Below are 13065 nucleotides of genomic sequence, written 5' to 3'. Positions count from 1 at the left end.
TTCTTTATTAGTCTTTTATGGTGCTGGTGCACCTGTGATCTAAACATATTAATGGATTAGAAACAGTTTGTTCTGCACGATAACTCCTGCTAAGATCACTATAACCTTCAAGACCCAGTAAGGATTTTCTATTATATTTTGTTTTTGACCTCTATAGAACTACATGCAAATCTTTTTACATCATGGATTATTTTTCTTACTGATTCCATCATATACCTTCCTTCTTAATTACCACCTGTTATGGCTGCTTTTATGATCAACTGTTGCAAGGCAGCTGATGCAATTAAAATACAAATCTATCTCTGAGTGATTATCAAATCTTTAAGGAAGGCTTGTTGTTCATGAGATTTTCATACTGCGATGAATGTCTCCATAATGTTGAAATATGCTTGCTTCAGTCTTGGCAAATACATAGTCTCATGCACAAAATTTTCTTCTTTTCTATTGGCGGCATTGAAGAGCAGTGATTGCAGACCTCAAATTGATGCTTCATTGTTTTCCTCTAATTCTCTGTATTTTTTTTAACTGTTTTCTCCCTTTCTTTCTTTATTTTTTTTCAATAGAAAACAGTAACTAAGTCACTGCCATTTCATTAAAAAGATAAATTAATACAGTGGTAAGGGTTAAGCCTCATCTGAAGGCTCACCCAGAAAGAGAAAAAAAGAAGTAAAAGGGAAAGAGAAAAAAGGGGGAAATGTCATAAATGTACTGTTAAATGAAGTGTTGCTTATTTGTTGTTATCTCACTGTACTCTTCAGCTGGAAAAAGGTGTAGATGGCTTATTTGATAGCTTTGCAAGATTGGATTCCCGGATTTCTAGTGTGGGTCAGACTGCTGCGAAGATTGGGGATCATTTGCAGGTAAAGTGTTGTATTCAGCTTTGGCTTCGTTAATACCAGCCTTTGATTTCTCTACATGCATTAAATAAGTTTTTTTTTTTCATATTACAATATGTTATCTTTCATGATTTTAATAAGTTACATTTTTTGCTTGACAGAGTGCAGATTCCCAGAGAGAAACTGCCAATCAAACAATAGAGCTTATTAAGGTAGGCAAATGTAATTATCTGAGGCTGATGTTTATTTGGGCTCCAATTCTTTTGCTGCGTTTCCACTGACTCCATGGCTTCTGCCAAATTATGATAAAATAATTGCAGTACTTGATGGAATTCAACAGCAGCCCTGGTGACCTTATGGAACTTTCACCTCTGTTTTCTGATGACAGTCGTGTTGCTGAGGCTGCTTCAATTGCACAGAAATTGCGTAAGCCAGTGCTCTTATCAAATGGAAATAACTTTCTTTGTTCAGTATCTAAGTTACCTACTTTCTTTTGAAAACATTCTGGTGCTGTTCATGTAAATGTGTATCATGTTTATCAGTTATATAGCTCATGTGCACTAAATTCAAATTGTCTAAACCATTTTCTTTTCCTCATTTATCATTAAGTTTTTTGACATTGAATGCTTTGTCAGATATGACTTGTGCATTAACTATTAAACGGAAAAGGAAAAAGGAAAAAGAACCTTAAGCTGTCAACTTATATTATGTCTTGATCTGAACATGCCCATTAATATGTAGTTGCTAGTTTAGTTACCGGAAGCAGCTCGGGTGCAGGTACAGGAATGCAGGTCTCTTAAAATTTTAATAAGAAAGCACTTAGAAAGCGGATTCAGGGACGGGTTTCCAAGGAGATCGAGAACTGGGTCTGCCACCCTAAATGGAAGATTCCTGCTACCAAGGTTGCTACCCTGAAAAGAATTTACCGTTTTGGAAGATGGATTTAGTAATTACTAGAAACTGGTTTTATTTGATGACAAATCCATCCTTTTTCTATAAATCAATAGAACTATAAATTGTTGAAGAGAGAGGGAGATGGAGAAGATTAATGTTTCTTTATAGGTTGGCCCCTCAGCTTTCAGCATATGACTGATGTTATGGAAGGATGAGAAGATTCTGCTTGGAAGTTGTCCTTGCCATGAAGAGGCCCTTCCCCCTTATTCGCCTTCTTGATTTCCTTCTCTATCTTCACCCTTTTCTTTCTTCTTCCTAAGTGGCTGCTGGTGCTGTGGCTGCCTGTCACTAATGTAGAGATTGAGGAAAGCAAATGGCTGTTTGGGAGGAGGGAGGATTCTTCTTGTCTTCTTTTCATGTTCACACCCTTTCCTTTCCTTCTTCTTCTTCACCAAGCGACTGTCTGAGGATGCGGCTTCCTGTGACAGGTGCATGGATCGAGGAAGGAATGTGGGTGTTGGGAGGAGCAGCTGTATGATAGGAGGGTGGGCATCGAATTTTAAGGATTTCCTACGTATGCATTAAGTGGTCCCATAGTAAGCAATCTTTTATGTAGAAACACAGACATATTAATCTTTCCTTTTGTCAATTTTGTTTGATGACTTTTTGTCGATCCTATTATTAGCGGCATCAGGTGATTTTTTTTTCAGATTGTGGCGTATAGTTGGTGATTTACTATAGTTAGACTACTATGAAAAAGAATGGGCAGGGGGATGATACCACCCCTTGTCTGAGAAGTCCCCTCGTCTGAGAAGATTTGTTCACAATTCTTAATGATTAATTATTTTTCTTTTCAGAAAAGGCTTAATGATCAATTGTAAGTCAGGATCACATTCATGTGATTGAACAAATGCAATCAAGCATTTCTTTTTCAAGGGTAACATTATGGATAGATAGTGAGAAACTAGGTCATACTTTGCATCTTTATAACAGAAACCAGGATCATAACCAATAGTGAAGTCCTAGTCGGCATATGATTTCTCCAGCCCCTTTTCACAATTTCTAACCAAGACCTCTTTGGTCTTTTTTTTTTTTCACTATATTTTTCCAACCATTTTGTTCGAAGTAGAAGGTCCTCTTCATACTGGGGCATTTGCTGGTTCAGTTGCAGATGTCTATACCACCTCAGCTGATCTTAAAATCACTTTCTTATAAAATTAAATGGATTCTTGACTAGAAACTTGTATTGCTGGTCTGAAGACTAGTTTGGATAAGTGGTGTGCTGAAGCCACATTGACATGGTATGGTAAAAGAGAGGCATACACCTACATAAAAAGGATAATTGGATAATTTTGGTCAAAAAACTAAAATATTATGTTAGAGCACCTTATTGGTGATCTGAAATGGCCTCTGGAACTCCTCATTATTGTCGACTCACTTTTATCATGTGACAAGTTCTGCTTTTCTGCAAGTTTGTGGTTGCATTATTGTTTATTTGCTAAGTTACTACTTTATATGAAGATATCATGGAAGCTGTGTTTCCTCCCCATGTAGTAAAATATTTTGAACAGCAAACAGTCAATTATATTCTGTTAGCCTGCAAATTTGCAGTTGCACAGTTGTTTCTTTGCCATAAGCACTTTTTAACTCATCAAATGCAAGATTATGCATACACCTTGTTTTCAAAGGCATGCAGGTGTAAATAGTGATGGCTAATGATTTATGCTGACATAATTACTTTTACCATGTCCATACTGCATATAGTTGATTGTAAATTCTATATGTATTGGCATAATTCTTTCTACAAAATTGTCTGATTTCTATTATCTTTTGTCATCAACAAGCATGTTTGTTCTTAATTACTACTATCACTTCCTTTCTTATTATTAGGGGCTTTTGCTGAGGAGGATGTTGGAAAGCAGGGCATGTCATCAGCTGTGGGTGCGGCAACTCCAAGCAGGGGTCTTGAAGTTGCAGCTGCAAATCTTCAAGACTATTGTAATGGTAGGCTTGGTTGAAAATGATATCCTGAAAGTTTCTTTCCTTCACTCAAACTTCCCTGTTCATACAAATTTCTCACTAGTTGTCTGCTTCTTTAGAGTTGGAGAATAGATTGTTGGCTCGGTTTGATACAGCATCGCAGAGGCGAGAATTATCTATAATGGCGGAATGTGCTAAAATTTTGTCTCAGGTAGGTAGCTATAATGTCAAGTTATATGGATTATGTAATAGATTGTCTATATTATTAATAATTGGAGAAGTCATTCTTGGCATTTTTGGTTTGAGAAAAGGAACAGGATGGCAGAAATCTTTCACAAAGTGGAAGGTTAAATAAAATAACAAAAAAGAAAGAGGGAAGAAGGCAACGAGTTCATTCTTTCATGTTTATTTGATAAGAGTGTGTGATACTTCATTTATTGTATTATATTATATTATATTTCTAGGTGTGTTAAGATATATCACAAACATTGACAGGGAGCTTTGTGGAATTTTCATCAAATCTAGTTACTAGAATCAAAATCAGAATGCTTGTTGATTGTACTAAAGGAAAAAATCAGGAATAAAGAGGAAGATAAAACATTACCCGAGGTTTTGTTTCCTCTAAATGAAAGTTTTAAAAACGAAAAAATGGTGTCAAGGAACTTTGACCTGATTTGATTCTGTAAATGGACTTTGACTGTTGAATAGGAAATCCTTGTTTGAAGAGTGTTATGGGGCTACCAACATGAAGAGTTCCTCACTTGCCTACTGCCAAAGAATAAGATCTAAATTTTAGAATATTCATAATTTATAATTAATATCTCATTTTCTTCTAAAATATGAGTTTTACTCCAGGATATTTTGGTACGTGTGACATTGTTGCATCTTTTTGACCGATTGTCTTTCTAAATAAAAACCTGTGATTCTTTGAAAACTCTGCTAAGGCTGCATCTTTTTCTCCCATTTTTGGGTACCTGTATATGCATTGATTGACAATGATAGTTTTATGCATGACACAGCCAACAAGCCTTAACCTATTAAACATATATGCAAGGTCTGCAATCTTGGTAGTTATTAAACATATATGCAAGGTCTGCAATCTTGGTAGACCAATATGTTACTGGTTTGGTATGGTACAGTCAGTAAGTACGGTACGCACCCCTTACTGAGACAAATTCCAACCTCTTTTTTTTCACTTTTTATTACAGTACCATCGGAAACCAGGCAGTACCTTTTGGTATGGTACACCTTGATTTCGGGCGGTACCAGGTGGTACAAGGTGATTCCGCTCTGTTTTAACAGGTATAAAGTAGTTCGACTCATATACCGAATCAAACCTTGGTACAAGTACTTTACCTATGCAGAATGATATGGCCGGTATGGGTCGGTAGTGGCAGACCTTGCATGGAATCATTGGCGGTCATGCAATGCATCATGCATACAATTTACATAATGTTTGAAAAATTTCAAGCATGTAATCCAAGTGGACCTTCTTGCATGCATTTGTCTGTGCATGCATTATGAGTTCACAGTTCCTTGGTTGTATGATGCATCCTTAATTTTCTAAATGTCTGCTAAGAGTTTGGGTTATACTTTCAAGTAAGCACCAATGGGTCTCGATAACCTGCTAAACTGATCAAAGCCTGAATTATATTTGGCTTTTGGTCCAATATATCAGATCCCTGACCTCATATAGTCTGATTCAGATTCATGGATATTGCCATCAGATCCTGATTGCATATAACTTGGTTAATGATGAATGATACTTATGCAGATAGGCATATATGAATGATTTTATAATGAATAAGAACAAAAAAGAGATAAAGGTCCAAATTTGTTAATGTACTTAATTGATGCAGATCTAGGTTTTAGATTCTATTGTTGTTACTGGTCTTGGATCTTCTAATAGATGCTCATTTCTTGACTAACTCAGGTTCAGATCCTATATTTTTTTCAGTCTTAGATTCAGATCGATGTAGTATCTGATCTAATGTCACCCATTGACATCACTATCTAGCGTGGATGCATGCACGCTTACTTTTGATATCTGTTTTTAGACCTTGACAAATACAACTTGTCTTTGAGATAGTGTACATAGAAACTTCAATATATTCATTCTTTTCAATGTAATAAATCGTGGGTTTTAGTTGCCCATGGATTTTTCAGATAATTTTTGCCAGACAATTTCATCATATTATTTGTTGCCCTGTATACTTGCATCTTCTTTTCCACTTTGGATGCCTATGTTCTTTCTATTTCATGCTACTAAAGAAAAATATTTTTGCTAAAAACAAAAAGAGAGAATTTTTATCTTGTTTCATTTAGTTCTGAAGAAAATTACAGTTTTGATGTTTGTTTGAATGCAAAGTACCAGTCAATAGAAAATGTACTTGGAGCAAAAAAATTAAACATGGTAAAGTATCTCTAGTTCGGCGTTTAGTCTGATCATTTTCATAGTAGTAGGTTTAGTACTCAGCATGAAGATGCTTGCAGACAATTGCAATGTTAATAGAATTGAGGTGATGTGTTTGAAAAGTAATGTGTTTCTTGCATGTCGAGATCATCACATTTGATAAGATTTAAACGGCAAATCTATTGCATACTAAAATTGGTTGAAAGATATTGCTTGAATTTACATTTTGCAATAAAGGAAGGAAAGATGAAGATAACAAAATTTTGAATGTTGAGGCGGGGAATCTGATCGTATAGGATGGGCTATCTTGAAAACGAAAAAAAAAGAAGGGGCTCAGAAGTTGCACCTATATGACATAAAGTGAAGAAGGATTGTTTAAGATGGCATGATCAGATGCAAAGGGTGTAGATTTCTGCTACAGCTTAACAGAGGGCTGAGGGGAGATCAAAAAGTGGCATGGATGGAGCCCTCTTGTGGGCCTATTAAAAAGTTGCTTTTGATAAAGGAAGTACAATATCGAGGGATATACAAACTGTAAGGAGTGAACCATGACTGATCATCACAATCTGGTATAGCTTGCAGACCCAGATATGGCCTATGCTTATTGGATGTAGCCTTTGACTCAGTGGGGGAATAGTCTTGTGGGGACCAAGGTTGTATGCTGTTAGAAATCCTAGGAAGCACCAAAGCAGTAGTAACCAGATGTAGAACAATATTTGCTATTTTAAAATTTAAAACATTCACTTAATGGCTTATATAATTTTAAAAATATGTGTTTTACTATGTATAATCTGAAAGTACTTGCCATATGGATTTTGAAGCTTTAAAACAATGGACAGGCAATACCTGAAATTGAATCAAGGTGGACCAGAAAAGTAGAAAGTATAACAGATTAACAGTAATATATGATTTTCTATCAGTTGGGATTGAAGCATTCAAAAGCAGTTGAAGGAGCAGGATCCATAGCCTAGAGTGGGTTAAGACCCTACCAAAACATGTTTCATGGCTGTATGAATTTAGTTGTATCTCTCAAGCTATAGTTAATAAAAACTATATGAACTCTCTATGGTTACTTTTTTTGAAAGAATTATTTATGTATAATTTCGGTTTTATATTAGTACTTGTAAATAAGGAACAGATTCATTTTTTTAATCTTTGTCATGACTCATGAGGCTTTGTAGAAATTATTTTAGTTAGAAAATGAACCTATACAGTAGAATGCCAAATTTACCGAAAACAACTAACTATGAAAGAAAGTAAAGGGCATCCATAGCTAGGAAATTTGGACAATAAAGATTCGATAATAGCATGCCATTGTGCATGGATTTTTGATATGTTTAACTGTTTTTTATGTCATCAAGTTTATAGAGTTGGAAGGGATCATTCACTGCTATGACAGGTTAAAACTAAGAGAGTGTGCACTTGCTACTAATGGGGTTTGAGTGTTTGACAAATCAGCTGGACTAGAAGAGTCATAAAAAATTATAAGTTTTTGAAACACTGACACTCAGATGTTTCTTGAGCAAGCTACGTTGTTAAAATTTTATTCTCTGTAGTTCAAATTTGCATTGGAGCAACATGGTAATGAAAGGATGACTAGCTTGATATCATCTATTTGAAACCATATTGGCTATCTTATTTTTCTCCAGACCAGTGAAACAACTCACAATTTATTATGTTTAGCATATCTGTTGTATATTGATGCTGCTGCTGCTGCTGCTTGTTGGTGTTTATAATAGCATTTGAAATGCTAATATGGTTGAATTTCACTAATATATGTCTGTTTTAATTGATATTTCAGAATTGGTTCTCTCCATGTTTCTTCTGTCTTTTTACTTCTTTTTGACTTTCCATGAGCATGAAAAATGTCTTTCATATACGAACAGCTTTACATATAGATATATAGGAGACGCTTTTTGGTGGTTGGGGGAATATTGCTGTTCTTTTGTGAGCTTTGTTCTTAGAAGTTTGTTTTCAAATGCAGTTTAACAGGGGGACCAGTGCCATGCAACATTATGTAGCATCACGACCAATGTTTATTGATGTGGAGGTCATGAATGCAGATATCAAGTTGGTTCTTGGTGATCAGGGTTTGCAAGCAGGGTCTAGCAATATTTCACGTGGTCTTTCTACATTATACAAAGAAATCACAGGTTCTGAGTGATCTCTTCTGTTGAACTTGAGAATGACTAGTTTACTATCTTCTTGTGGTCTGATACTTCTGTGCTTCCTTGCAGAGACTGTGCGGAAAGAGGTGGCGACTATATTGGCTGTCTTCCCATCTCCTAATGATGTCATGTCCATTCTTGTGCAGGTATGTCAAAGAAAAATGTTTCTGTTCACTGCTGTACTGGAAGTCGCATCAAGATTCTGTGAAATAACTAATGTGCGGAACTTATATTTTACAATGAATTTCAGCGAGTTCTAGAGCAGAGAGTAACAGCAATTCTCGACAGGCTATTGGTAAAACCGTCTCTTGTGAACCTACCTCCTGTTGAACAAGGGGGCCTTCTACTAGTAAGCTATGTTGATAATTCTTTTTAATCTTTAAGAAACATTAGGCATTTCATTGGATGTTTATTTCTGATGCTGTTTGAATTGAGGGTGCAGTATTTAAGAATTTTTGCGGTGTCATATGAGAAGACCCAGGAACTTGCTAAAGAGTTACAATCTGTGGGCTGTGGTGACTTGGATGTTGAAGGTAAATATTATGATTTAGTATTGCACTATGTTTTCAGTTCATCATATCTTCATCTCCAAGCTTCATTCTAAAAATTGCTGTCCGTTCGAGTGGTTGCTTCATTCTTTTTATCTGAACAAAATATTATCATTAGCTTTTGGGTTTTTTGCTTCTAATAGTTATGAAAATATTTTTGCTATGTATACTTGATAAAGATAATAGTAAACTTTAAAGTTATTTTAAAGAGTTAATTTGTGTGTAGCTGATAAGTACCCAGGACATATTGCAGACAGGTGGAAAAATGCATGAAGATCAAGGATCTATTGGATTGACTTTCAAAAAATGCACTGGACACAGCAAAACAGAAAAATTAACCCCCAAGTTGAGCTTACACATCGTAAATTGGGAAAAAGAAGAGGGAAGCCTTTAAGCTTCAGTGAGGCTTGACCATTTTAAGGGCTTTTGACTAGAGCAACAATGTCTTAGCTAGGGAAGGGACTTTGGCTGAGGGCCATTTTTTCTATTAAACTCGATCCTTTGGACTGGAAGGAAAAAGGTGGTACGAAGCGAAATATACATGAGATGCCTTAGCAAGAGATGGTATGCTGCAAGAATGATGCACATGAGTGCTGTAAAACATCTGATTCATCATGTGGTACCAAGTCATGGGTGACGTGATTGTTAGAAGTTGATCTATATGAGCATAGCTTGCTGATTTTGAATCCTTTTACTATTTTTCCATGCTGATTTAGTATTTAGAGAATTGCTAGTTGTATGATAGAGATTAAAACATCTAAGGGGGGAATAAAAAAGATGGTTCATTTTACATCTTGACAGGAGTCTGATGCTCTCCTCTTCCCCTTCTCACTTTTATAATATACTGTCTTCATCTACCTCGATATTTGCTGAAATTCAATTATTTGCTACTCTTTTGATTCTTATACCTGGAAGGTGTTTGGGTGATAATAGGTCTTGTGTTTTCCATATAGTATCTAAATCACTCAATATCCGACAGTTATGCTTGTAGATTCCTGCTTAGATGGCTCCATATAGCAGCTGTTTGTCATGTGCCTTTTCTTTTACTGCAAGATCTTTGTTAGAATGATTATCTCTCATTCGCTTTATTTGATAAAGCAAATTTTCTCATTTCTTTTTTCAATTTCTAGAATGACTAGTTGCATCATAGCGTGGTAGGGCCCTATCTTGGGCTGTTTCCATTATATATACAGAGAATGCACATGCACAAATGACAATGCATGTAAATGTGTGCATATGCATGTGTTTGCAACTGCTTGTGTGATGTGTTGTGAGAGAGTGCCATATGTGTTGTCTGTGTGCACGGTCCTCTACACGGAGAATCTGAGAACTAAACAATTATATAACAAACAAGGTAAGCAGAACCATGCCGAATTGCCTGGTTGGGGATGTATAGACCCGAATCGATCAGTTACTGAGGCAGTTTGGTGGCTTGGCTTAGTAAGGGGCCTGAATCGCTCAGAACTGAGGGTATTGGGTGGTTCTACTGGATTCAGCTCAGTTTGGACCTCTTGCCCTTTTTCCTTCCCTTTTTACTTATTTTTTCTTTGCCTTTTCTTCTTCCTTTCCTCCCTTTCTTTTTCTTCTCCCTTCCTTTGTTTCTTTGTTTCTTTCTTTCCCTTTTCTTCTTCTTCCTTTCCTTTCTTTCTTTCCTTCTCTTCTGCCTTCTTTTCTTTCTTAATAGGAGCTGAGCCAAATTTTACAACTGTCGAATCGCGTCGAATATGTTGTATCCAAATATCATACTAGATCAGTTCTACATCCAAAAAAATATGTACTTGTCTTGGAGATAACTCAAATTGTTTTAATATAGTTTGAGATCTCAAAAAAAATGACCTTACCTCATCCATAATATTAGTTATTTAGTTTAAACTAGAACTTGAGCCAAGCTGATAAGCCTATTAATTGGGCCATGATCCTAAACTGTACATTTGAAAATTAACTAGGTTGGCCTAGTTCATACTTCATACACAACTCCACTTCAAATTATTCCATCTATATCCTAACATCAAATAAATCTTGCATTGATGCATAACTAAATCCAAAACCATTAAAGCATTCAAAGCAAACACCCTGAATTTTGTACCATGATGATCCGATCTATGATGGAATTCTACATTCCTAACAACTCCCCCAAGAAGCTCAATCCAATAATAGTTCACAGGCCGTAAATAATCAACGGTGATAAATAAGGACAACAAGTTTTAAGTAATGCCGGTTCATTTGATTTAGATAATTTTATACATGATTCATCATATAGTAATGAATTAGATGACAAATTGTTAAAGATGGAATTAATCGGCTTATACATTATTTCCCTAAATCACTTGTCTTTAGATCATACTTCTTGATCAATCATTTCTCAAGCTACTTCTTTGAGGAAATCCACTGACCAACTGATGTTAATTGATCCATAAGTTACCTCACCCCCATTATGACACAATTAATTAATCCAATCACAAGAAGAAATGGGAATATTTATTATTGGAAGATCTGTTGTCTTTGATTAGAGATCCATGTTTGCATGATGGTGTCTTTATGTGCATATATCTTTCTTTTTCTTCTCCTTCTTTCCTTTCTTTCTTGCCTTTTTCTACTTCTTCCCTCTTTCCTTTTCTTCTTCTTTCCTTTCTTTCTTCCTTTTTCTTCTTTCTTTTTAAAATCCATAAACCTGGATTAATCCTCAAAAACAAACAAAAAAAAGAAAATAAAAAATTGTTGCACTTGCATATTGAGTGTTTGTACAATATGGTTTAGTACCATATCATACTAGTTAGGTATAGGTACAATACCCAATATCGAAATAGTGGACCTTGATAGACAAACACATTTGCAGGCATGTGTGTGTACGCATGCAAGGCTGTGCCTTCTGCATGTGTGTATATGTATAACTGATTAATTTTTCTCTCCTTGTTGTGGATAACTTTTATCTGAAAAATTAATAAAGAATTTTCTGGCCTGCTCTTCAGGTCTCACAGAGTCCCTGTTTCTTGGCCACAAAGATGATTATCCTGAGCATGAGCAGGCGTCTCTCAGACAGCTTTATCAGTCAAAGGTTTTATCTCATTTATGGATATTCGGATATCAGTTCTCAATTTTAATTTCTTTTTGAAGTAATATTTTTAGCTTTGACTATTAGAAGGTAATGGTGGATGCATTGATCTTGTACTTAGTATCATATTTTTTCAGATGGAGGAGCTACGTGCTGAAGCCCAGCAACAATCTGAATCAACTGGGACTATCTCTCGTTCAAGAACAGCTTTAAATCCATCCACACAACAACAAATATCTGTTACTATAGTAACAGAGTTTGTCCGTTGGAATGAGGAGGCAATATCTAGATGCACTTTATTTTCCTCCCAGGTTAGAGCTAGTTTATTGCTCATACATTTGGCTATTTTCATTAGAATAGCTAGTTGATAACCCTCAGGCCAATTAATGGCAATTGACAAAATGATGAATTTTACTTTCTTTTGAAAAATCAAGTGGTTACCTTTGCTTTCATGCAAGTGGAATGAAACTTAGCAACTAGATAATGCTTAATTATGATCAGGATCTGAAGCTGATCTCTGATTTCATGAGATATTGTTGAAAATATGTTCATAGTAGTCTTCATTTAAGTAAAGTCATAGATGAAATTTGCAGCTTTATGGTGAATTTAGAGTCAACTAGACCATCCTTGATGGTGCTGAATTCTCTTTGATTTAAATCAACTTTATGAAAGGCAGGAAGTAAAAGGAAAGTGCTGTTTGATTTTGAGTCAACATCAAGCATTCATTGGTTCTAGTTCTTTTTTAACGATCTGGGCGGTTCATTAAAGAGAACTTGCTGGAGGTTTGTAACTAGTCTATTTTATGGGAGAAAGTGAACTTTACTTTCACTACCATGATTAACAGGAGAGCAGGGAATAGAAAGGGCTTTGTGTTATGAGCAAGGTGATCTCTAGAATACCTGCTTAAAGCTAGTGATGGAAAATATAACTTTTTTTCATGGTGCCTTCTGTGAGGGATCATCAAATTCTTGATAGGGTGCACACAATTTTTTCTCTTTTTGCCTAATGGGGTGCACATGACTATTGTAGGTATAGCTGTATCAGTGCTAGGGGACAATGTAATGCAAGGGTTTACATAGTCACAACCACGTTCTCTTAAGAATGTTGTTGTTGATAAGTGGAATGTTTGCTCAACTTTGCTAACTGGAAAAAAGTTACCGTAAATACTTAAGGG

The 13065-nt window shown here is 35.7% G+C and overlaps 1 protein-coding gene across 1 annotated transcript in view; it reads left to right on the top strand.

Annotated features, from left to right (window-relative positions):
• LOC103719865 (exocyst complex component 5) overlaps positions 1–13065 on the top strand; it is a 28374-nt gene that overhangs the window by 4005 nt on the left and 11304 nt on the right. The window contains exons 5-15 of the mRNA XM_008809304.4: positions 759–860; positions 998–1048; positions 1157–1262; positions 3621–3734; positions 3830–3921; positions 8108–8276; positions 8361–8437; positions 8542–8640; positions 8734–8824; positions 11809–11894; positions 12029–12202. Of these exons, the coding sequence (XP_008807526.1) occupies positions 759–860; positions 998–1048; positions 1157–1262; positions 3621–3734; positions 3830–3921; positions 8108–8276; positions 8361–8437; positions 8542–8640; positions 8734–8824; positions 11809–11894; positions 12029–12202 (1161 nt within the window). The remainder of the gene's footprint in view (positions 1–758; positions 861–997; positions 1049–1156; positions 1263–3620; positions 3735–3829; positions 3922–8107; positions 8277–8360; positions 8438–8541; positions 8641–8733; positions 8825–11808; positions 11895–12028; positions 12203–13065) is intronic.

This window comes from Phoenix dactylifera, chromosome 14, assembly GCF_009389715.1.
Source record: "Phoenix dactylifera cultivar Barhee BC4 chromosome 14, palm_55x_up_171113_PBpolish2nd_filt_p, whole genome shotgun sequence".
Lineage (NCBI taxonomy): Eukaryota > Viridiplantae > Streptophyta > Magnoliopsida > Arecales > Arecaceae > Phoenix > Phoenix dactylifera.
The sequence above is the reverse complement of the archived record's forward strand: the minus strand, read 5'-3'. Positions and strand labels throughout refer to the sequence as shown.